The sequence below is a fragment of the Hippoglossus hippoglossus genome, chromosome 15 (genome assembly GCF_009819705.1).
Source record: "Hippoglossus hippoglossus isolate fHipHip1 chromosome 15, fHipHip1.pri, whole genome shotgun sequence".
Taxonomy (NCBI): domain Eukaryota; kingdom Metazoa; phylum Chordata; class Actinopteri; order Pleuronectiformes; family Pleuronectidae; genus Hippoglossus; species Hippoglossus hippoglossus.
Window position 1 is genome coordinate 20,832,646 of NC_047165.1, and position 25,960 is coordinate 20,858,605.

The window sequence follows — 25,960 nt, forward strand, 5'->3', positions numbered from 1 at the left end:
ACGCACACTCCACCCTCCATCCCTGCGCACTCACTCACAGATTACACATTTATTTCCCCGGGTGTAGTTTGCTGTTACTCCCATCGTATCCGGGGACTACAGTCACCACCGGGACAGAGCGACGATGGCGTCCCGGGTCTCCTTCACCCAGGTCCGGCTGGAAGTGGAGCTGGAGCGGTACCGGGCCGAGTGCCAGTGGGACAAGATGCCGGCGATCATCGACCAGATGCAGGCTGCGCGGTTCCACGAGGACGGTGAGCGAGTGTTTTTTTTTTACACCTAGAGGATTTGAGTCCAAAGGTGACGCTCCCTGATTTTGTGCTCGCCTCTTACTTCATGTGCACGCTGCAAAAAATGACCACTGGATTACAAAAAGTCCCAGGGAGTCCAGGTTGGAAAGCTGGTGTGTCGCGTAATAAGTTCAGGATCAGGTGTCAAGCTGTTCTCTCACTTGTTTCAGGAAGTTGCCTCCAGAGAATGTGTAGCTTAGTTTAAAAAAAACTGATGCTAGAAATGCTTTGGAATAAGTTGCATTGAGAAGGATGAGGATTTACTGTCAACTGATGATTTCAAGAACCACACATATATATATTTTTTTTTTTCAGAAAGGTTTGATATTTTCCTGCACAGGGATTTGAGAGGAGGCTCCACAAGTTAGACTTTGGACTTACAGCTACATAGAGTAAATAACTGTGCTTACAAGTTTCCTCAGCATATGTGTCCCACTTGATGAGAACAGTAATAATAAGAATACATTGTTATGTCTACAGCCCATAAGACAATTTGACTCATAGGGTGTGACAGGTGTGAAACCCTCTGTCCCTAACCCCCGACTAGAGAGGGGGAAAACACTTTTATCTGGGGAAAAAATGTAGAATCCTCAGAAAGAGCCACATGAGAGGGATCCTTCTTTCAGGATGGACAGAAGTACAACAGATGCACGTGTTAGCACATCGACAAATAACAATATTTACTGCATTCGTGAGAAAAGGCAGTGTCTAACAGCAATGGAGAGGTGTATCAATGATTTAAGTACTTATACAGAATAAAAGGTCTGACAGAGATGAAGGGAGCAGTAAGGATAACGATGTATGGTATTGCCAGTACTAGTATATGTGGGCAGGTATATTGTATATCTAGGCAATGTAGTTGTAATCATAACCCACGATCCATGATGTGGCCGCAGCTGCGATCCTGGATCTGCAACAACAAGGCACAAGTTGATTACTTTGTCGCGGTGCGTCACAGCAGGGTCACAGAGAGGTAGCCGTATGTCTCCAAGAGGAAAATGTCACTGGCTGAAAGTTTCCAGTACAAGAATAACAGAGTGTGTACATGATCAAAGGTGCACGGGCCTTCACTTTGTTTACCCTCATGCAGAATACAGACAACCAGTGAACTGTTCGCGCTTGGCTTTCAGCCGTGAAGTCCTCCACACTGAGAATTGCAAACACACTTCTCCTTCTGTGCCTCACAACACATGACTTTGGTAAGTCACTAATGCATGTGCCTCCACCCCTCACCTTAACAAAGTAAATACAGTTTCAGGTGACGCGACCGCGAATCAGAAGGGTGGGTATGAGGAGGAAATAAAGTGCTGATTTAAATTACCTGTAACAACACAATTAAATCGCACAAATCGTCGTGACCTTCTCCCACAGAAGCACCGGAGTAAAATGAGCCGAAAATATCTCCCTCAAATTCAGCTTGTGTTTCTAAACCTCTGCCTCCATGTTCCAGTAACGGGTTCATCTGCATTTAGAGCTGTAGCTTTGACCTCAGTATAATCCCAACTTTCAGCAGAAGTCAGGGCAGAAACTTCTCTCTGGGCTTTTGTAACATCAAAGTTATATGAGTGTCCTCTGACCCGTGCCACAGGCTCAAACAATGCAAAAATGTACCTGGGTCTTATTAGTACAACCACCTGTAGATTTGCGTCACCCTGTGGCTAACACAAGTGACTCATCTCTAATTTGAAGTGCTCTACTTTCTCTCTCCCTTTTTCCAAAGCTTGCTCCATCCCCATTCTCTCACACTCCATTTAGAAATCTCAAAATGTCTCCCTTTTCCATTTTTGCATCACATTTCCTCCTGCAGTTGCACTGCTCTAAACAAAGCTGTGGAACTGTGCTGCAGTCAATGCAACCTGAACTGCCTCCAACAGCTTGGCAGAAACATGTGCCCCCCCCCCCCCCCCAACTCAGGTGTTTTTGGTATCATGTCAGTTTTTGAGCAGCTCAAATGTGTTGCCACATCAAATAAATCTTTCTTTATGAAAATGCGAGAAGATAGTTTTTACTTACTCACAGTGCTTGGTATCCATTTTTAACGTCGTCACACTGACTACACACCCAGACCCACATCAAGAACATCCTAAAGAACAAGACAAGGCAGATGGAGTCACAATATACACAACCACAGGGAGCAACAACACAATTTAAACTCATTGTTCTCCTTGGGCACAGCTCATATGCTGCTCAACACTAGAGAACTAAAGTGTCTAAAATCTGAAGTCAACTGTCACTGTGGCCCTCCCAACAATATTACACTGCTCAAACTCACCTGAAGTGTCGACATTGTTCAGGTTCAAAATTGGACCATAACCCTGCGTGTGTTATGTTTAGCAGCATATTGAAGAAGGGAGGTCAACACAGCAAATATTTAAAGGAACACTGCGCAACTTTTACTGAGCTCCAGCCACACGTGGTGATTGATTCTGTTGGGCTTCATGTCAGAGCCATTAAATGGTTCTAATTTAGAGAAAAAACTAATTTTGAGGATAAACAAAGCCAGAGCTCTGAATGCTCAGTGCTCACAGTGGATATTACCCATGATCCCCAGCTTCCTGAACCAGAAGAGCTGCTGCTGAAACAAATATGTCATATTTTAAAAGTTTCCTCACTGAATATCAGAGATAAACATTTTTTGAATGCCTTCTAATGTCTTTTTAACTGATCTACGGTTCAGCATTACTTTGAACTTGCTGGACCTGATTCTGTCATTTGAAGCTGTGATTATCAGTCAGTTGCACACTTCTCACAGGAGATCGCACCCTCTCACCAAAGTTACATAGAGCAAGAACAGACGTTCAGGGTGAGCAGTGGGAACGAAAGCGGCTCCATTCTTTCTATTCCAAGTGAACCATTTTGTAGTAAACAAAAAGATAATGAAGGCTAGCTCAACATAAGTAGACTATAACTTATTTAGGCAGTCATTAATGTGACCTGAAGGCCGTCACAGTCTGACCTGGTCAGTGTGTTAAAAACATGGAGCGTAAGTTGATCTAGAGGAACTTCATGACATGTAAAGCAATGAGGAAATAAACTTCCACCGTGCTGTAAAACAGTACAACACCTGTTACTCTGTGTTCTCAGCTCCCTTGTTGTATGAAGTAAAGGATAAAGATGGGTAATGGCAGGATTCATCTGTATAATAAGAACAGTAATAGTTTGATATGAATCAGCCTCAGAGAAGATTGTTATAAAAGAATAATGTTGTACACCAATATTCTACAAGGCCACAGAGAGGAATGGAAGGTAAGGCCCAGCGGGTCGTGTCCTCTGTGGTTTTCCAGAGGGTTCTGTGTGGGTTTAGGCGTCCAAGGGGAATTATGTCTGACAAATAGAGCACAAGGTACCTTGTAGACTGATTCTAGTATACTTTAGATGTAATATAGGCCTGTTCAAGTGCCCTGTGGAGTTTTCTTCCAAACTAACAGCTTTTGTTAACATTCAGCCTCACTTAAACACACAGTGTGTATCCTCAAGGCTGAGCAAACATGTAGAAATAATTTCCTTCCTTATTAAACATTTGCCAAGTTGTTATGTTTGTCTTTTTGAGTATTCTAAAGCTACAGCATTTACCTCCAAGTTTACCAGCAGTCTACTTACCTTTGTGTCCTCTTTGCTACACTTCTTTGTGCTTTAGCTCCACAGATTTAAATACATGGGAAGTTTGTAAAGGACTTAATTTGTTTTCTCTCTTTAGTGAAAACTCTCCATCGGGCTTGTCAGTATAAATATCACCTTTCACAACTAGAATGTCACTCAGCAGTGTGCGTACTCCCGCCAAGGCCCAGGTGCCTTCCTAAATTAAAACAATACTAATAGCCATGGCCACGTTATACTTCTTAGCTACATGTTGGTGGTAGTTATAGGTTACTAGTCCTAATTATAACAGCGACAGACAAAATACTACAGCCCTATACCCCTCACATTTAAATCCACTAGATTTTTATTTGGATCCACACAAAATTGCACACACATCAATACCAACACCAAAAATGTGTCTAAGATCAATGAAGTATTCTATGAGAAATCAAGAAAATGTGGCCCACACCACATCCTTCCACCAGATTATGTGGTAAATCCAGTAGTTGTTGTCTAACTAACTATCAGACAAACAGACAAACAAACAAATGCCCACTCTTGAACAGAAACTACAGATCACAGCCACTTTAACTTCAGCACACCCGCACACTTTCTCCTTCTCCGTGTTTTTTTCTTAATATTTTGTGGCAGAGCCTCATCCTGCTGTTTATCCCTAAACCTCCCACCTCACTGAAAGCTTTCGCCTTGACTCTGCTGATAAAACCAACTGGCAAATATGTCAGAGTATATCAGAGTGTAAACACTGCACTGGCGTCAGAACACACACACACACACACACACACACACACACACACACACACACACACACACACACACACACACACACACACACACACACACACACACACACACACACAGACAGAGACACACACACACTGTGAAAAGTTCAACAGGAAGGCTTTAATCAAGCGTGTGTACTGAGTTCTAGCACTGGACGAAGAGTGAATGTCAGCTACAATCGGGGCAGAACAGGATCAGTTCATCACATGAATAAACGGTGATATCTTGATCCAGAGTAGGTGTATGTGCAGTGTTTATCATGTGATTGCAAAGTTAAAGCTATTTGAGGAAAGTATGAGGGAAATGGAAATTGCAGCTTCTAAATAGACTTGAGGACTGTGGCGTATATTTGAACCTTTTTCCCTGAGCCAGTGGGAAATGTTGTTTTTAGTGGCCTGAGTGAGGTTTGCTTTGGCTACAGAAACAAATGACCTGTGACCCTGATCTCAGACCTGCTGCAGCAAAACTCAGTTCACGTTTAACTTTTCAAATCCCGCCCCCCAGATGATTATGGGACCCTGATGATGGCTGAGGCGCTGCTAGAGGAGTGTCTGCAGGAAAACATGGACCTATTGCGGCGCGCCACACCTTTGTTGGACAAGACCCAGACGAGACTGTACAGGGCCAAAGGCCACCTCAACACCATCCTGAGCCGAGGCCGTCTCACAGTCAGTCTGATCTGTGATGTGTATCTGCTGCCTGCCTTACTTGTTGTCCGTCCCTGCTTGTCGTGCATACCTGCTCACTATCTTGTCCACCCATCTGCCTGTCTGCGTTTGTGTGTTTGCGTGTCAGTCCTCTGCTTGTGCCTTCATCATCTAACTCTTACTCTGCCTCCATAAAGCTCATTGTCCTAATATGACCCTAATAAAGGTGCATTAGGGTACGGCACACTGGAAGCTTCACTATGTACACAAATCTCTATCTTGTTCTTTACCCTAGTTATTACCAACCATTCATCCCCTCTTGTCCTCCAGCCTAGGTACCTGAATGAGGCTCTGCTGCTGATGGCCAAAGTGCACTATGTGCAGGGCCGTTACCGGGACGCCCAGGGAATGTGTGCCAGGGTGGGACTGGAGGAGCTGACACAGGACGACCAGCCAACCTATCACCTTCGCCTGCTGGCTGAGGGTTTTGTTATTAAAGGTACCTGAGGCCTCTCTAAACTTAAAGAGCAAATGGTAACAGCAACATTATATATACACACTGGGAAATAGTCAGATCTGGCAACGTCACTAAAGAGAAATCAGACAGGGCAACAAAGCTCAGCAAAAACTATATGGAAGGTTCAGGTTGACAGAATCATTATTTGAAACCTAAAAACCTACCTACTGTATGTGCTATAGTTAAAATGATCATAGACCTTAAAGAACATTCACCCTCCTACTGTTATAGAGCACTCTCATGGTCTCAGAATAATCAATATATAATAAAATAACATATAATAAATAATTACCAACTGGGAAAATTGACATCAACTCCACCTCAAGTCAGAATTCGAATGTCATCATCACTTATAAATCAATTAACATAATTTAAAATCAGCTTTAAATGGTGTTTTATGATGTGAACTTGACAAATAAACTTTTTTCACTTACAAAGTGCAAATCCATCTGTCTCAAGCATCTAACATCAGACTTTTTAGACTATTTATGCCTGTGACACGTGATCCTTTTTCTTTGTTATTTTGTTGATATTATAATATCACCTTATAACAACACCTTGACACGTCTTTAGGTGACAAGATGTTGTTTAAACGTCATAAATATACATAAATACAATTCATTTAGTTACAGCGTCCATGTTTTTACCACATTCCAACATCAACGCACTTGAGCACATCACAGTCAGAACGAATAACCTGAATAACTGCACGTAACTGCACAGTTAGTTGTTGCTTACTAATTTTTCCACCTCTGCTGTAGTCTTTGGTCAACTACACTGTTAGGAAAGTGTGTTGAAGATCCAACAGAATCAGAGAGAAGTTCAAACTGTCTTGAATATACTGAAAAAAGAGCTGTAGGTATTTTCGATTTTCTGACATAAACAGGACCCAAGTTATATTAAAACTGAAACTGTCCTTTTTGAAAGTGGCGACTGAATTGAGTAAACTTCCTCATGCCTCAGACATTATAATTGTGACAAACAAATTGAGCTGCCATTGATATTTACAGTGATATAAAATCAATTAAAAACTACCACATATGGGCAAGAAATGAATTCTCTTTAAAATACCTTTTTATTGTACATGTGTTGTTAAATGGAGGAAGGCCAGTAAAATATAATACTGTACTTTCACCATAGTTATCTTTAGAAAAGTCACAGATAACACACAGAAACACACACACACACACACACACACACACACACACACACACACACACACACACACACACACACACTAATGCCAGGGATGTAAAGGGGCCAATCTAGCAAAAGCAGAAGGCTGCAGGCTTATTGGAACAAAGTGTGTCAATCAATTACACGATTAAACACATCTGTTCCTATTAGCATACACACACACACACACACACACACACACACACACACACACACACACACACACACACACACACATAAAGATTCAAATGTGATGTAATCCACAGCCCTGCCAATGGTTTCACACTGTTAGCAGTTAGTAAAGTTCGTATCAGCTCACATCTGTTGCAGAGAATCAAAGAATGCAGCTAGCAAATATTTCAAGATGAAAGAAATTCATTCATCTCATTTCTTAGACCTCAAGGTTACACATGTAACCATGGTGAGAATCATAATTCATAATTGAATAGAAACACAATTGTGTTACAAATTAGACGACAATAATTACAGAAGCTTTATGCACAACAGGGTTATGCACAACTGCATCAGAGGTATTCAAGCAAACACTCTTCAGACATGGAACTCAATGTCATACATTCATTTAGAGAAACCTGTGCCGTGGTCTTCCTCCACTCAACTTGTGTGTAATGCTAAAGATAACACTATTTACAGCTTTAGTGATAAAATAAACCTGCAGTATGTCAGCTGGAGCCTTGTGTTGGCTGCTATCAGGATTTGAGACTCTGCACAGTTTACACCTTTGTTAATAAGCAGAAGCATCACTGTCGACTGGCATGTTCCTCTGAAAACCACCACAGGCAAGACTGAGCAGCTCTACACATAAATATCCTTGATGATCCTGTTCCTTATCCCTTCTGCTGGGAGATATCACCTCCTTAAAACCACAATGTCCCTGTGTGGAGTGTGGAAGTGGAGGGGTGGCCACATGGAATCCAGTCAGTGGAGATGGATGTAACACAGCTGGAGAACATCAGCTCAATGGGGCAGATAGTTATGTCTATTCAAGTTTTAACCTCAGCGTGTTAATGAAAGTTTGACATATTGGCCCGATACAGTTCTGCGGGACAAAGACGACCTTTGTGTTTTCTCCCGATGCCTATAATCAAGTCTCATATTAGATACATTCAGAGGGAAGAAACTAGGTAAAACTATATATACAGTCTATGGGTAAAACCCTTCTGGGAACAGATTTACTGACTGTGAGTCATGCATTTCTCAGCCACACACACACACAAGCTGTCTGAAGTTCAGAAGTGCAATTTCATTTATATCTGATTTATTTGAGCGTTTACTTTTATAAAAAGTCCCTTTCCTAGAGATATTCGTATTTCCGTCCAACATGACACATTGAGTCCCAACGTGACGAAAGTGAAAAGTCACAGAACATTACACAGCCCGTTGTCCTTGGAGAACTGGACAATGTTGTTACACTCATCATTATCATAATGCCATAACACTCCCTGTTTCCTGTTAATCGGACATGACGTCAGGCCCATGAAACTGAAGACGATTTCATTATAATAACTGTCCGACCTTGATTTCCTTTTGATTGTTTTGAAACCCACTAAATGATATTTACGCTGGATAGTTTGAGCCTCTGAGGCCACATGAGGAGACAGAGCAGCTCCTGTGGGGCTGGCGTAGCCCCTTCCCATGATTTATTTGTGTACGTAGTGTATATTGCTGTGGGAATGAAGTTACAGTAGATGTGAATATTTGGATGATGATGTCTTGTCTCTCGGCAGCTGTCTGTTTATTCGATTAGGCCTGGAGTCTGGCCTGAGGCTGCTGTCCGTCACAGGCCTCGGTCTAGAAAAGTTCCTGCTCTGTCGTTTATTTGGACCATTACGTCCACTAACGGGCATCAGAGCAGGCATCTGGACACCACTGCCCTACTCACAGCTTCCTCTGTATTCATGCATCTACAGTGCATCCCTCTGCACAGAGCTGTATTAATGAATGTAAAACATGTCTCATCAATTTTGACATCCAGAAACAAATCCAGCTTCTGTTGGAGGGCAATCGGTGCTCTGATGAAAATATATTATTTCAGAGTCTCAAGTCATGCTAGCAGCTATATGCACAGGCACATGCTCACAATGCTAATGTGCTGATGTTTGGCAGATACACTGTTGTAGCCATAGATGTCTGTTGTGTGGGTTTAGTAAGGGACCTCCAGTCCCAGAGTTATGTTGCTGCTATGAGTATTTTTAGCTGTTTCTTTGTTTCTGCTTTTTGGTTTGTCTATGCACTTTGGCTAGGAGGCGAGGATCTGACCATTCTGCGATTGAAAATAAAAAATTTGAAATACACCTCATCACCTAAAAACCTGATACTCCAATCTACTTTTTATTTATACTACATTTAAGGTTCCATTGAGTCCTGGTCACGATGAGCATCAATGAATAAAAAAGTTCCAAATATAAATACAAGCAGGAGCAAATAACCCACCCAAACACAGCAAACAGAAGAACACAAACATATAGGAATCAATGGCAAAAATGAAATCATGGAAAATAAAAAGCACATGTTAAAAACACTGACATTATTCTATGAACAGATTTTAAAAGATTTTTAAACTTGCCAAGAAAGGGAAACAATTCTTAGTTTAGTTCGTCCTTGCAGCTCATTTCAAGTATGTCATACAGGAAGGCATGAGGCAGACTTACCCAGCTCTGTTCTTGTAGTTGGGACCTTGATCATTTTCTCAGATTGTGTATTGTAGGTATTAAACCAATTAAGGTATCTGCAACTTTAATAATCACTTTCATGACATTTTACTTTATTACCAAAGACGTGTTCTCACCCCTGTCCATTGGTTGGTTGGTATGTTCAGCAGGATATTAAGGGACAGATCCAGGAATACCTTTCTTAAACATAGTGAGATACGGCAGGTTTTTTGACATGTTCACTGATTTCCCAGTGAATAAATGTTGATGGAAAAAAATCACACATATTTAGGGGACTGATATCTATGAGTGTGTGCTATTGGTGCAACTTGATTGAATCCAAGGGGACTGGTGGGCCTTGGTGGAGGCATGTGCTGTACTGACTCAGTAGCTTTTAAATAGAATATCTTATTGTATATATGAATTACCACCCTTGCTGGTGGGGGACAGCAGGTGATGGTAACATCCTTGTGTTTTCAGGTTTGTCTCTGGACCATCAGATAGTGTCTTCAGTGTCTCGGGTTCGTCTGTCAGAGAGGGAGGAGGAGAGTCTGTCCTGTTACCTCAGGGCCTGCGACGCTGCTCTGTCCTTCCTGCAGGAGCTCGATAAGGTGGAGTGTTATACATGTAGAGACATGCCGGTGTGTTTCTGTGACTGTGTGTTTCTGTGGGGTCAGTAACACTGAAATTAGAGGTGTAGAATGTGTTTGCATGAATTAAGTGCAGTTTATTGACAGAGGAGTTGTGTTAATCACTTATATTGTTTTCATTCATTGTTTATTTGAGTGTATTTATTCTGTAGTATATTAGTGTAGTGTATTTATATTTAGTTCTCTAACATTTTTGACAAGTAATTAGTATTCTGTATAATGTAAACAAACTAAGGATGGTTGTATCCAAGTTACGGCACCCCAGGGAAAATATAAATGTTTTTAACATTATTATTATAGTATAACAAAATAGTAACGGTGCATTATCTGAAGAAAAGCTAATATTTAACGTCTGTTTGCCGCAAAGTTGTTTTTACAAATCAACAAAACATGCAGATTACTCATTAAAATAAAACGCATGAATATTTTCATTCTACTTAATATATTTTGCAGTTATCATTGCTATTTTGTTTTCAGATCAAGATTTTATAGATTAAACAACACAAAAGATTGAAGAGTAATTTGAAAAATCTGCGTCTTGACCAAACTTTAACATGAAAGTACTGCTTGCATGTTGATGCACCAGTGGTAATAACATGATAATAAGCGGGCTCATTATGCATCATAAGTGTTTTTACTTTTGACCTTTTATGTTTTGTTGCCTATGCTCACTGGTGTAAAGTTTGAAGTGACTTCATCTGGTGAAGAAGTTTTTCACTCTGAGACGATACAGTATACTGGAGCGTGATAGAAAAAATACAAACCTAAGACATTTAAGGCTTACTCTTAAGTTTTTTTATTTTTATTAATGTCCACCTGACTGTAGTGAATATAAACTTTATTGTGCATGTATTTACAGACAGTAACCACGCCCCACGCTAAGACAGCCAAAGCCAATCTGCTGCCTCCACCTGTGGAAATGGACCTGGGCTATTTCCTGCAAGCTGCACTACAGAGCGCTTACATTTGTCTACTGCGCAGGGGGTGAGTCGACCAATGCAACACCCAACACATACCCAGTGTCTGTTGCTCTCCAACGCATTTTGCTGCTCTGTTAAAAGGGCTTTTTATCTTTACTATTTACAATAATCTTTGAGTTTAGTTACATTTATTTCATTTATTTAAGTGTACTCCAAAAACAAAACAAAACAATACTTATATACACATTCCATGAATGAAAAAAGAGCAGGAAGAAGAAGAATCTTCCTACCTGCCCCTTTCATATAAATAAGATTACATGTAAACAGATGTCCTTTCTTTTTAAAAATCACATCACAAAGCATTCATAAATTAAATAACCATCATCATAACATGAACATTACTCAATAAGATCGTACTGTCATTACTTTGTTCTATAAATGTATTTGTTTTTCTTTTAAATTGGTTTGTTTGTCCTAATGAATTTAGATTTTTACTTGAAAATGTCAGGCAACAAAATAATCACCTATTTCAGCTTCAATGTGATGGAAACATTGTAAAGATTAAATACTGACCTCTAACCAACTGTGAGCCGATTAGAACTTTATCTGAGTTTGGATCAATTGTAAGAAAATCTTTAAATACATTTTTGTGTTGATGGCCTTATGTAATCTCAGACTGATTCATCATAGTTCATCCACCTGTATTTACCTGACGTCACTGGCTATGCAGTATGTTTAGAGGCTGCAGTCTTTGCTGACTCATCCTCGTCTGTGATGCAGGGAACCATCGGCTGTGACCTCCTGTCCTCGTTTTAGAAAAGTGAGGAGGAAAAGAAATCGAGCAAAATGCCTTCAGGCTCTGCATGACCCCAGTGCAGGGGAGATGTACTATAAGTTGTGTCCAGCAGGTGTCAGTGTTTAAAAGCTAAAGAAGCATTGATGACGTGTGAGACTTGCGTACAGCCAGTGGTCAGTTTATTAGGTACACGACTAATGCAGGTTGCTGTGACTGAAGGGGCTCGATCCCAGTCTTCCTCATCTGAATGCCGAAGTGTCCTTGGGCAAGATACTGTGTGAATGGCAATAAAAACTGTACTGTAAAGCCGCTATATAAATACAAACCATTTACCATTTATAGTAAGTTAATGCTCTGTTTCTGTTGAAACTATGTTCATTTCTTAGTGTGATCAATTTGGATGTTGTGCTGATTGTATTGTATTGTTGTCACTCACAGCTGTTTCTTATCTCTACCATCACTGATGTTTATAGGGTGAGGAAAATGTTGGAAAAAAACAACAACTAGTGAGAGTATGGCTTCAGTCAATTTTCTTATTATATGTGGCAATCCGTGGCTCTGGGTATGTGAGTGCAGTGTGCAATCAGAATATCACTGCTCCTGTGATACAGAGTTATCTGCTCTCCTCTCCACAAGCTACTTCTGTGTTTTTATATTTAGGTATTTGTTACAATTTCACAGCCTGTACATCACATTGATATACGCCCTCTTTGTATGTTAGTCATCTCGCACAAGGTGCTCACCAGCTGCGTAGGGTGCTCAGGGTGGTGGAGTCACGAGGGTCTCAGAGCTTCAGGAAGGTGAGTTGTCTCTGTCTCTCTCTCTCTCTCTCTCACACACACACACACACACACACACACACACACACACAGCTGCTTAATCTCAATTTTTATACGATATAACATTGCACTGTATTCCTATACTACTGTACTACTACAAATTTCATCCACATTCCATTTAATGTTTTGACTTTTAAACGTGGATTCTGTTCATAATAATATTTAATGTTCTCACCCTGAGCGTGAGGAAAATGGTTGACATGTAAATATGGTCTATAAGTGCAGGTCAGTAGCAATTTGCAAAACTCATCATATGTTTAAAAAAATCTGCACTTGATGAAAAATCATGATGAAAAATCATATTGCAGTGTTTTTTACAAAATGCATAATTTCCATCTGGAAAGTTTCTTTGGTTAACATGTTATATTTGTGCAGTATGTTTCTATGAGTATGATAATCATTTCATACACCATAACCTCATCAGCATGCCAGTTGTCAGGATTTGAAATAATTCATCAGTTACTGCCTTGTTGTTGGATCCTAGTCTGCAGCGAGGAAGCTGGCGGGGGTGCTGCTGAGCTCAGTGAGTGAAGACAGCTACTGGCCCCCACTTGGTCCTCCACCCTCAGCCTGGCTCCATAGAGAGGGAGCCGCCGCCTCCAAAGACGCCATCTACCCCACCGTCAGACCACCGCAGCGTTACAGCACGGAGTGGTTTGTGTTTCACTTGTTTTCTTTTGTCTTAGTCTTTACTCAATGAAACCTCTTAACCCAAAGGTCACCATTTGAGAGACGATTCCAGTCGATTGTCTCTGTAGGAATCGAAGTTTCAGACCAAGTGTACCACTTTAGTCCAAGGTACCATCCGATCGACAAGAGTACATCTCAATACGTTTGAGCCAAAGAATGAGTCATTAGCAGGATGGTGTGAATAAACACACACAGATTATCTCACATTCCATCCTGCTCGTATCAGTGTGATCCAAAACTCAACTTGTACTGATATGAGGCAGCAATTTTGGTGCCTGGGAAAATCAATACTACACACAAAAAAGGCAGCCTGCCAGTTAATAAGCAAAGGAAACATCTATTTGACTATTAATCATTAGCCAACAAACCAATGATAATGTAGCCTGCTTATTAATTCACCATGTTTGGTCCAATTTAGTTTGAAATTTGTCTCAGAGTTTTCAAGTTATCAAGAGATGAATGTGGGCTAGACCGCAGGCAATGGGCTATCATCGGTTGTTGCTTATCATTAGCTTGTGTACAGAGTAAGAGACAAAATCACATGGTTCCTCAAGACCCATTGCTTTGTGTTCATAGGCTGTATCTGTGTCCAGTGGAACCCACCTAAATGCCACTAGAGGTCATTGCATATCAGGTTTAATTGAAACCTGAACAGTTAAAGGTCACAGTTAAAAGTCATGTGTTCACAGCTCAGGTTTCATATCAAATCAAGCTTAACTGAGTTGGTCAATATAAAGCAAGTATGTATCAATTAAAGCAGCATATGCTCAGTACCTGCAGAAAACTGTTACTTAGTTTGTCAGTAATGTAGACGGGTGACACCAGTGAACACCAGTGAGTCTATTCCAGTCTATTCCAATGTAGGATAATATATATAATATATTAGTTATGTAACATTTATATTTTACAGTTCTTGAAACCACAGTAAGTTGGACAGAGGCAGTTATTGTAGGAACAAAGTGTTTTATCATTTGATTCGATAGAAGCGTAACTAGAGCATATATGATAAAAACACACACTATACAGTGTTTGAAAGGTATTTCTAAATTCTTTCACCAACAACTTTAAACCCCTCAGAGTTCCTGTTTAATTGAATGCAGCCCCTCATCTTACTAAAGATTGAGCATAGATGACACAGCATAAAATAGCATAGCCTTACATTGCACATTATTGCACATAATATATGAGAACATTATACTGCATAGTAGTATAGCATAACATTGCATAACAGAACAGAATGGAAAATGGCATAGTTTACCGTAGCGTAGGATAACATAGAATGTCATGTCAAAGTCACATACTACACATACTATACATATATATTATATAACCATAAAATCCCCTTTCACAGTCCTGACAAGACAAGACTGGTTATCTGCATCATTTTGTTGCCTTGTTTCTGCATTTCCCACTTTGTGGGGATCCTGCACTCGTTGTTCAGGCCCTGTGAGCCATACTTAGTCACCGCCACATGACTAATCCTGCCCACACTATCACAAGTGAAGATCTAAATCCATGTCTGAGATTAGAAGGAGAGGTTGAACAGGAGAATTCACCCCCAGGAACAGTTGTACTCTTCATTATTGTCCGTGGCTTTTGTCATCGTTGCCTCTAGTGAATAGCCCAGTATGGTGTCTGGCAAATGTGTCCTTGAACAGGACACAGAGCTGACCAGAGAGGGAAGAGAGGCACAGAGAGGGAGGAGGGAGAGGGGTGGGAGGGGTAGAGATGAAGGTGTGTGTGCGTGTGTGTGTGGGACATCTGAGATAGTGCTGTATAGTGATACACCCAGGGTGGTCCGTGTTATGTTACAGCCCCACAGGTGAGACAGAAACTGGATGCTCCTGGAAATCTACCTCCAGACAAACTGTGTGAGTGTGTGTGTGTGTGTGATTGACTTCCTGTTCTTACCATTTCCTGTTTCCTGTGTCCTGGTAGTTGCTTCTGTCCTCAGGACGTGGTGGAAGAGGCATTGTTGCTGCTGCTCATCACAGAGTCCATGGTGAGCTACACACACACACACACACACTTGCACACAGCCAGCATGTTTGCTTTCTAATGTTTCACCAAATTTCCACACTGTATCTCAGACCTTCCTTTGTCTTCCTACCTGTTCTCTTTCCCCCTCCTCTTCATCACTCTCCGTCTCTCTCTTCATCCAGGCCAGTGGCGAAGCGGTGATCAGTCGTCTGCCTGACCAGGCCGAGGCTCGCCAGGCCAGTCTGCAGGATGCCACCTCTGTCTATGATCTGCTCACCATCGGCATGGCCAGGAGGGGGCAGTACGCCATGCTGTCTGAGGTGTGCTCACACACTCTTGCACATACTCAATGCTGGAGGTCTGAGGGGAGGGGAGTAAAAGAGCGATGAGATGTTTTAGTAAGAGATTTGCCTTTGCCAAACTTTTTAATGAATGTGCTCATCACTTTGAACAAAGGGATTATGAATCTTTTTCTCTTAGTCTCTTCTCATCTCTCAGCATCCCATTTACTCTTTGCCTTCTTCTACAGCTTCCCCTCTTATTCTTACTTATCTTGCTCCAAATTCCTCCTACATATTCTCACTTTTACAGCTACATCTAATGTGACTGCGACCATGTGGGAAGATGGGGAGGCAGAGGTCGGAGGGGTCATCTTAAGTTAGGTTTGTCCACCTATCAGAGTGATTCATAGGAGGAATCAGTCGTCTTATAGGGAGGACAACACACACGCACACACACACACACACACACACACACACACACACACACACACACACACACTGAGGTACCACCTACACTAGTGGATCAGTTTGCTGATATATATATATAATGCCAGTATGGGCCATTTGTTAAAAAATAGATATCAGCCAGTTCGCACCATCCATCAGTGATGTGATGAATAAGATTCACTGTGATCAACTACATACTCACTGTGACATTAATCAATTCACAGCGTGTCTGCTGTAAACCTTTATTATCAAAATTCTGTTTGAGGATACTCAAGTGTGTATTAGTATTTTCATAATGCTGGGTTTTGCAGATGATTGCCAATCATTGAAAAAATAACATTCAGGGAAAATGTTGAAGGATTGACAGTTGCATGATGTTGAACATCAAATCAGTGGTGAAACAGGTTCAACTGTAGTTAAGACAAAGGAACAACATCAAAGGTTAAAAATATTCTAGTACAACCAAAGTCCTGAAATCAGTTAAAGTAGATGAATATTAGCTGAAAGAAGCTGATCTGCTTTTATAAAGGGGTTTGCATTGAGTTACAAGTACAATATGACACTGACACTGTTTATTACCACCATTTGAAGTTCATATGGTGAACAGGTTATCAAACAGTTCCCTATTTACACAACCAGAGCAACGTGAATTCACTTGGCCAACGTTCAGCATGCCCTCTTCTATGAGTTCCATTTTGGTCTCTTACAACTCCTGAGGGAAATATCTGTCTCTTCAGCTGCTAAATGTTCCACTATGTTCACCATCTATTCTCCAGCTTTGTCTGCTGCATGTTTTTCTTTTTTCATAGAAAACAGAAATGAGACTGATGAGGGCACTGAGGCTAAACCAAAACAGTGAAGGCGTAAAATAGACCTACATCTAAATCACAGAGCTGCAAGATGTTGAAACACAATGTGGAGCAGAGAGGATGAGAGAGTGTTGGTGGTAATTCTCTGGCTTTGTCAAAACATTATGCACTGTACATATTACACATAGTCATTCGACCAATTAAGTATGTCAAAAATAATGATTAGTTCAGCTTTAAGTCGAGTCAGTGACTTAGGTTTCTGTTCCTGCCTCCAACTTTGAGTGAACCCTAATTCAGACTCTACTTGTTAACCCTCTAAACAGGGGTTAAACTGGGATTTGTAATGGGCCTGGGCCTGATTTAGCAAGGTTAACAAGGGTCAGCGCTGTTATGTAGCAGCTTCATGTGGCTTTATAAAGACCAAGCAAGTATTTCTGAAGCAATTACGATTCCTGCTTTGCTTAGTTCATACATTTTGTCTGTTTTAAGAAATGCTATTCAGTCCTCAGTTAGTCGGATCACTCAGCGGTCGATAAGTGTGTGTTGAGCTCTGTGCAGCAGGATGTCTTTTTTTCTGCATGTTCAATGGTCAGCAGGCTTTCTATTAAGTGCACATTATTTAATCAGGCAGACCTTTCTTCTGGTTGAGCTCACTTCTGCATGACAACATCTGACTGATTGGCGCTCCATGCCATCCTCTGTTCATCCACACACACATCAATCACAGCATTATGTACTGAAGCAGCAGAGTGGGTGGTGTGTGGTGACTGACAGGCATTTCCAGCTTGTAAAGATGGAGCCACGGAGAGCCGCCATTCATCTCAGCACTTTGTTAAGGAGAAAGAATGAGCAAAACGTTTTTTTTTTCCTGATTTAAAAATTGTTTTCATATTTGTTTAGTGTAAAGACAATTTAAACCAAACACTGTGTCTGTTCAGTGCAGTTTCCCTGCTGAGAACTCTGCTTACACATCCCTCTTCAACAAAAGGACATAACTAACATGTATTTGTGTGTGTGTGTGTGTGTGTGTGTGTGTGTGTGTGTGTGTGTGTGTGTGTGTGTGTGTGTGTGTGTGTGTGTGTGTGTGTGTGTGTGTGTGTGTGTGTGTGTGTGTGTGCTTCTTCTCCAGTGTCTGGAGCGAGCCATGAAGTTCTCATTCAACGAGTTCCACCTCTGGCACCAGCTGGGCCTGTCACTCATGGCGGCGGGGAAGGTGAGCTCATTACTCCTTATATATCAGCAACAGACCCTCACGCCACGCCACACCCGAAGGAGACATCCATCATCTGCCATGCCTCATGCCCCGTACACTGCGGCGCGCCTTCCTCACAGGCGTGCAACACATAGCATTCATAGCTAAGTGCTCAATTTGCTTGGAGGGGCAGATGGGTTACATTTTATTGGGTCTGGACGAATCAGGTATTGCCAAGTAATTGACAGTAACAAAAAGGTCCAATAAAAGTCAATCAGCTAGATTTTTCATTGAAAACCCTGTAGGACACATTGTGTTGTCCTACAACTGCCTTTCCCACCACCATCCACTGTAATATGAAATATTGAATAACTGGGGAATAATTTTATATTCATTTGCTGCTATGTGAACATGATGATGACATGATGAGAAACCAGTGCATTCTTCAAATGGGAGTCCTCAAGAGGAATAAGGAATCGTGTAGAATCCTCTCTCTCTTTCTCCTCAGAGTATGTGAGTGGATGGGAGCATGTGTGTGTGCGCCCATGTGTGTGACACAGAAATTGATCTGGGTTTCAGGATAAAGTGACACTGCAGATCAATGGAGAGCTCTGGAAATAGGCTGCTCCCTAGAAGGAGAAGGGGCCGCCTCACTGTCGTCAGATCCGCTTCTATTTAGGGCCAGCCGAGTGTGTGTGTGTCTGCATGTGTGTGAGCGCATGTGCGTGTGCACGTGGTCCATTAATGATTGACCTACATGTATTAAGTGACTGTGTGCCTAAATGGGTCTAATTAAGGCTGTGTAAGGACAGTTGATGTGTGTTTGATACACTCGCAAAAAGCGATCCATGTCATCTGTTGCTGCATGATAACTGGCTGATGTGTGCACATGAATCACAATTTGTCACTGACGTGTGTGTGTGTGTGTGTCTTCCAGGGTGTTGGTGCTGTATCTGTATTTAAAGAGTGTGCCAGGATGAGACCCGAGGACCCTTCATTGCCCCTGTTGGCTGCTAAAGTCTGCATTGGTCAACTGCACAGGGTGAATACAAATACACACAACACCTATGAAGTTGTATGTAATAACCATAATATGCTGGTACACACAGAGTCAGGCCTGGGAGCCTGAAGCTCACACACACATTGGAGGAAGAACTGGTGTCTTTTGCACTGCATTTCCCAGAGATACTTGTAGCTGTGAATCTTCTGGAGATGTGTTTCTGTAGGTGGAGCTGTTTTCCATGTCTGTTCACTCATGTGCTGACTTATATTCCTCTAATTAGAGGATCTTTTCACCAGCAAAGGTGGGTGCATGTCTATGAGAGCACAACACTGGACCTTTATTGAGAGAAACTGCTTTAATTCACTATTTATTATAAATCCATCCATCAATTCAAAATCCTTTAAATCAAACAGTCTAAGAGGAATACAAAATCTGTCTTTGCACCCACTGCTCACAACTCATGTCCACACTGAGGCCATAATATGCGATGAGACCTCATAAGTGGACACTGCTTCATTCTAAGGAGTCACTAGAAAGAAAAACTTGGGATCTATTGGTTTATGTTACATATGTAGTTTTGAGTGAAATGTCTTACAGTTGGTTGGATCACCGTGAAGTGCACTGCACACGTTCAGTTGCAGTTTGACTTGTCATATTTTTTTGTGAGAACTAAAGATATTCAAGCTTTAGATGTATTTTGTGCTTAGTACTATTGAGCAAATGTTAGCATGCTGCCAACATGCTAAGTTGGTGAGAACAGTAGACATTATAATGCTAAACATCAGTATGGTACTATAGTACTTCTACTACACATATTATTGTATCATTTTACAGGTTTTTTATATACAATTTATTTGTAAATGCCATTGACTAAATCATTTTGATCAAATAAAGGTTGTAATCCATAAATTGATATAACAAGAAATTGTTCTTAATTGTCCTGAATGTTAAATTGCATTGAATTCGATGTAAAAACACAGAATTTACACATCCTATTGCTTAATGTATGTATTTGTATTCGTATTTGTATCAAAGAAATTCTGTAGAGTAATTGGACGACAAATTTTTGGAAACTTTTGCTGTCAGACTCTTTGTTTTACAGTATTTTGTTATCGTGTGCATGTGTAACACTGTGCAACCTAATCGCTAACATGGCCATAGACTCTTAACACTGTGTATTTTGCATTTTAACACAACTCACTGACATGTTCTGTCAAGTGGTTAAAACTCGCCAATGCTTCGTATTACATGGTTTTCAGGCAGAAGAAGTTAAGGTACACATAAAGGTTGACATTCCACAGGATTACAGCCCCAGTAGCAAGGATCCATTCTCCATCTGGAACTAATGAGATATAATCTGCATGTGAATGCAGTAGCACGGACAATCATGTCTGTAATCCATGCATGTTCATTTTCATTTAGTTAGACCTGTCCCCACAGCTTCAGTTAACACGTATAAGATGTTAAGCTGAAAGGTGACATAGTGTCATAGAATTGTGTAGTGCATCGGCTGGAGGGTTATACAATATTTAGCGGGGAAGGTGTGTGTGTGTGTGTGTGTGTGTGTGTGTGTGTGTGTGTGTGTGTGTGTGTGTGTGTGTGTGTGTGTGTGTGTGTGTGTGTGTGTGTGTGTGTGTGTGTGTGTGTGTGTGTGTGCACGCGTGAAGTCAGAAAGTCATCGCACAGCATCACTGTGTCGCTAATGTTTGGGGATTGACACTGGGGTCACTCAGGCAGATACACATCACTCTGAAGCGTGGCCAGCTTGGATAGTCCTGCTGTTCATGATCTGGGCGTCACAGCAACAGTGGTATTTAGGGTGGAGGGGGGAGAGAGAGAGAATGAGTGAGGGTGAGTTAGACAGAACGAGAGAGAGAAAGGGGTCAGAGATTAGAAAAGAGGAGCTAACGGGGGAATGGAGGGAGCACATCTGTCAGTGGCTGGAGATCATGGCAGGCCGGAGACACTAAGGAGCTTACAGCCTTAATCACAATGGGACACTGTGGCCATAGTGCAGTGGGGCATTACATAAATGGGCCACCATTATCCACCAGCAGCCCCACTGGACAGTCTGGACTGTTTATTTAGGATTTCTTCATGTCTTTATACATATATGTGAGAATGTGAGGGATGTCTGGGCACATGGAACCCTCTCATAACCCAGGACATCAGCACACACTGAAAGTGGAGCTCCTTTTCTAAATTCCTGAAGAGCAGTTTTGCAGATGCAAGGTTCTCACCCGACAACAGAAACATATTCTTCTTGCACACCATTCAAAAATGGCCGTGTGTTTTGAATGACTGGTGATTGTGTGCTGGCTGTGTGGAGTCAGAGAAAGAGACAAAGACGGAACAGAGGGGGAGGATGATGGGAGGAAGAGGAGTATGGAGAAGGAGGGAGGGAGGGTGTCAGAGCAGTTGGCTCACTGTGCTGCTGGCATGCAGTCAAAGGCATTACCCCCCCCCCCCCCCCCCCCCCCCCCCCCCCTCCTCCCCCCATGCCCACCTACCCACCTGCCTGCCCACCACCAGCAGTACCTCACACGGAGTGACACACTTTTTCCTCGGCTCAGAGCACCACGGCTCAGCTCAGCCACACAGCGCCCGCAGTCTACTGCTGTGTGTGTGTGTGTGTCGGTGTGTGTGTCCTTCAGCAAACTCTGTGTTGTCCTTCAGCTAAATCTACTCGGCCCAAACTCACACCAGGCACAGCCATCAACACTCCGTTCCCTGCTGCACTTCAGCTGCATCTGTCTAACAGTACGACTCTTGCTTTTCCTGTTGCACACCCATGTCGAGAATGTTGCAGGTCCAGTTCCTCGCAATGATCCTAGATCCTTTTAATCATATCAATTATAGGTCACGTGATTTCTTACTTTCTTCATGAATTCTTTGAAATACAACTGCTGTGCATTTCTTTACCTCTGGATTTGTGTGTGAAGGCTGTTTTCTGTTGCTGATCCTGGAGAGGCTATATACTTTATGTTTGTGTGTGTGTGCGTGTGTGTGTGTGCGCCTCCAGTTTGAGGAGGCAGAGGCTCTGTCCCAGAGTGTGGTGTCCATGGGGGAGGGAGCTGGAGAACTTCTGCCCAGGGCCTACCTGGCTCTGGGACTCTGCTGCAGTCTACAGGCCTCTGATGGTATGGATACACAAATACACAAACCGTCAAACAAACAAATCTGTGACTTGCTTTAAAGGGTTCACACTTTCCTGAAAAAAACAACCTCCCGTGGTCATGCAAGTAATCACTGTTGTCTCGAAAGTGAAGGCAGCAGGCTTCAAAACATTAAGGCGGGTAATCAGGGAATGGTTGGCAGTCAATCTAGGTTTCTTTTAACAATGGTCATATTTCCATATCCATAAAGTTAAACAGATCTTAAATAGTTCAACATTCATTCACTTTCTTCTCTCTAATGGTCAGATTAGCTTGGCATGAAGACTTTAGGCCTGGCTGGTTGAAAGCCAAAGCCCTTTGATCCAAGGTTTACAAATCCACTTTTCAGTTACTCTAAAGCTTATTAATGAACATGTTATCCTTTTAGTTTAATCAATATAAAAACCAATGTGTAAAAATGTCCAGTTGAGGTTTTCCTTGTAGTTTCATGCCAGAGTACTTTTGGCTGGGACTTCAGAGAGTGTTGTCACTGGTAGGTTGCTAGGATACCAGCAGTACCTGCCAGGCTAGTTCTCCAACCCTGTTGCCAGTATTTACGCATATGTGTTTGTGTGTTATGGATCATTTCAAAAGACGGATGACAAATGATCTACTTTGTTGATAAGGTTTTGTTGAACACATGTTGCTTCAATTCTATACAACATAAAACATTTTAAAACTAAAAACGAGTGTCTCTACAGCTTCTCTCAAAGCAGATCGGAATGACTTCAACAAGAGAGCGCTGCAGGCTCTGAGCAAGTACGTCCTGGTTCTCTCTGTTTTCAGTTTCTCAGTGATCAGATGCCTGTTGGCCTAACTACTGCTAATGAGAAAATGCCAACATGCAAAACTGTGATTGTGAACATGTTTACCTGCCAAACATGAGCATGCTGTCAATGTCATGATTAGCACACCTAAGTTAACTTGTAGCTTAAGGCACCACTCTTGTTAGCTATAACATAATAATCATAAAAACACAATATAATATTATATGCATTTATGAATGAATGTAAGTATATATATATATATATATCCAGCCCAACTTGTTTTTTTATTATTTTATCACTGTTATTAACTAGCACCCTGGTATTTTTGAGTTTAAATGGGATAAAAAAAAGTGACGTATCCTGGTGATATAACCTTTGCTAAAACATGAAACATAAGGGACGTGTCTCTCTCTTCCTCAGGGCTCACTCCTTAGACCCCCTGGATGCACAGATTGCTATGTACCTGGCTCTGCAGCTAGCACTTGTCCGCCAGGTAAAGATATCTGTTGCTGAATCGACAAGTTATGTATCAGAAATCGTTGCATATTGTAAGTTAGATCAGTGTGTGTGTGTGTGTGTGTGTGTGTGTGTGTGGCAGGTATCTGCAGCCATGGAGCCCCTGCAGGCAGCTTTAACTCTCCATGGAGACGACTTGCACTCCCTCCACCTGCTCACCCTGCTGCTCAGCGCCCAGAAACACTACCGTCATGCCCTGGACACCGTGGGCCTGGCCCTCAGCCAGCACCCAGACAACTTCAAGTAAAACCCACTGAACCATCCCACTCACACACGCAATAAGAAATGTGGGTAAAGGTGTTGGTGAAATGAGGATAAAGTGCCAAACGATCGCTGTACTTTTTAGACTTTGCATGTGCGTTTTCCACATTTGTGTGTGTGTGTGTGTGTGTTTGTGTGAGGGTGGCTCCAGTGAGTGGTGCAGTGAGGCCCCGTCCCAAAACTAGTCCTCTCCGTAGGGATAGGGTGTCTCAGTGCTACTTTGTTGGAGGCCAAGCAGACACACACTCAACACCTTATTTAGATGTGCCAGAGTAGAGGCCTTTGCAGTACCTATGCCCCTCATACCCCCTTACCCCCTTACCCTTTAACACTGCAGCTCTGACCCCGGCCCTCGTGCTGCTCTCCTGACAGATCTGAGTCGTTCACCATATAAACCCACCAGTCTGCTACACTAAGCAGGTTAAAACACAGCATTTTGAGGCATGTATGGAATTAGTCTTTTTCTATGGGACACGTTGAAGGCATTTCATAGCTGCAGGAACTCAACCTGTGTGTTGTGGGTTGATATCTCTCACCTTTCATCATAATATCATGTAACTTCAAGGACTCAATATAACATTTTGGGCTCAAATTCCAATTGCTTTCGAACGTATGTAAACATTTTAATATTTTGTAGATTTGTTCATATCCTCATAACAAAGAATATTTTGAATTATTATCCTTCTGATTATTATTCTTGTCTAGGTTGAAAGTTAACTTGTGAGTCTTTGGATTTCTCACCTTGAAATTGAGTCATTGAGTAAAGCCGGCACAGGTATAGTATAGTACAGGCCCCAAAATGTGGTTTAAGATGCTCACATAATCTCACAAGAATGTTTTCAGACAGCCATACTGAGCAAAAGCAGATTGATTAGCTGTGGAGGAAGCGCTATAGTGTCAGAGATACACACCATTAACTATCCAGGCCAGTTATTGCACACTAACCATAACATGGAAGCATGTTGCATCATCTTTCTGATGCGTCTTCTCTTTCATTTCAAAGCCCAGTAAAGCATTTCATAATGCAACCATTTGGGGTCAGTGTTGGCCTCCACGGCCCCTGCACACACAGATGGGGTACATCCATACATCAGGAGCGAGAGGAAGAGAGAGAGGAAATGCAGAAAAACAAGAAAATTGATGACATAATGAAGGGAAGGAAGGATGTAAGAGCCTGACAGGAAGAAGAAGGAAAAACTGAGACAGTGTGGGAGGATGCAGGAGAGATGACGGTTTCATAATTGCACAGGCTTTACTGATGAGTACTGTATGTACAATTGGAAAATGAAATCTGTTCTCTCTCTATCTCAATGCCCAATTGCACACACACACACACACACACACACACACACACACACACACACACACACACACACACACACACACACACACACATACACACACACACACACCTCCTCCGTAGAGACACTTGACTGCTTTGACCCATTTAAGAGCTCTTTTCTGCGCTCAGCCAATCAAAACGCTCTCTGCGCCAGGAATCCCCATCGCCCCAGTAACCATGAGGTCATATGGGTAGAGCAGGCAGCATCAGTTGTTGTTCCCAAACTGTTGTTATGGAGTGGCAGAGAGACATTGACTAAGGGAGACAAAGAGAGAGAGAGATCAAAATCTATTTATGTATAATTTGCTGAATGGAACACCTGCATTAATGACTTGTTACTGAAAGTCTGTATCATTGCCTCTCAGATTTATTGATTTATCGATAGAGAGATATGGATCAGCCTGGGCTGAACTTACCCAATAGATTTGAGTCCAAACCGAACCTAAAGGAATTGTCTGACTAGAGAGTTACAGTGTAACAAATGGTCCTGTCCGCTGTTGTATAAATCTGTCCATTATAGTTGAGTTAACATGAAAAGTGTAGTTTACTGTATACTAAATAATAAAAAGGATATCATAAAGAAAGTTATATAGGGGTAATGTTACACCTCTTACCAAGCCAACTAAGACGACA

General features: G+C 41.8%; 1 protein-coding gene and 1 long non-coding RNA gene across 4 annotated transcripts in view; one reads left to right on the forward strand and one right to left on the reverse strand.

Annotated features, from left to right (window-relative positions):
* Nucleotides 1–25,960, forward strand: part of ttc7a (tetratricopeptide repeat domain 7A) — a 54,269-nt gene that overhangs the window by 934 nt on the left and 27,375 nt on the right. For 2 of the 3 annotated variants that reach the window (XM_034608693.1, XM_034608694.1), the window contains exons 2-16: nucleotides 68–254; nucleotides 5,175–5,338; nucleotides 5,648–5,816; nucleotides 10,160–10,290; nucleotides 11,189–11,313; nucleotides 12,767–12,845; nucleotides 13,369–13,538; nucleotides 15,513–15,576; nucleotides 15,737–15,874; nucleotides 18,221–18,304; nucleotides 19,221–19,325; nucleotides 22,309–22,426; nucleotides 23,143–23,200; nucleotides 23,629–23,701; nucleotides 23,807–23,967. In XM_034608693.1, coding sequence (XP_034464584.1) covers nucleotides 68–254; nucleotides 5,175–5,338; nucleotides 5,648–5,816; nucleotides 10,160–10,290; nucleotides 11,189–11,313; nucleotides 12,767–12,845; nucleotides 13,369–13,538; nucleotides 15,513–15,576; nucleotides 15,737–15,874; nucleotides 18,221–18,304; nucleotides 19,221–19,325; nucleotides 22,309–22,426; nucleotides 23,143–23,200; nucleotides 23,629–23,701; nucleotides 23,807–23,967 — 1,826 coding nt within the window. Of the gene's footprint in view, nucleotides 1–67; nucleotides 255–313; nucleotides 432–5,174; nucleotides 5,339–5,647; nucleotides 5,817–10,159; nucleotides 10,291–11,188; nucleotides 11,314–12,766; nucleotides 12,846–13,368; nucleotides 13,539–15,512; nucleotides 15,577–15,736; nucleotides 15,875–18,220; nucleotides 18,305–19,220; nucleotides 19,326–22,308; nucleotides 22,427–23,142; nucleotides 23,201–23,628; nucleotides 23,702–23,806; nucleotides 23,968–25,960 lie in introns of those variants that run through there. The other variant, XM_034608695.1, reaches the window with a different exon arrangement.
* On the reverse strand, nucleotides 212–15,821 carry LOC117775497. The gene is made up of 3 exons (XR_004616278.1): nucleotides 15,685–15,821; nucleotides 15,486–15,602; nucleotides 212–345 (listed from the first exon to the last, which is right to left on the reverse strand). It is a non-coding gene; the product is annotated as an uncharacterized LOC117775497 (long non-coding RNA).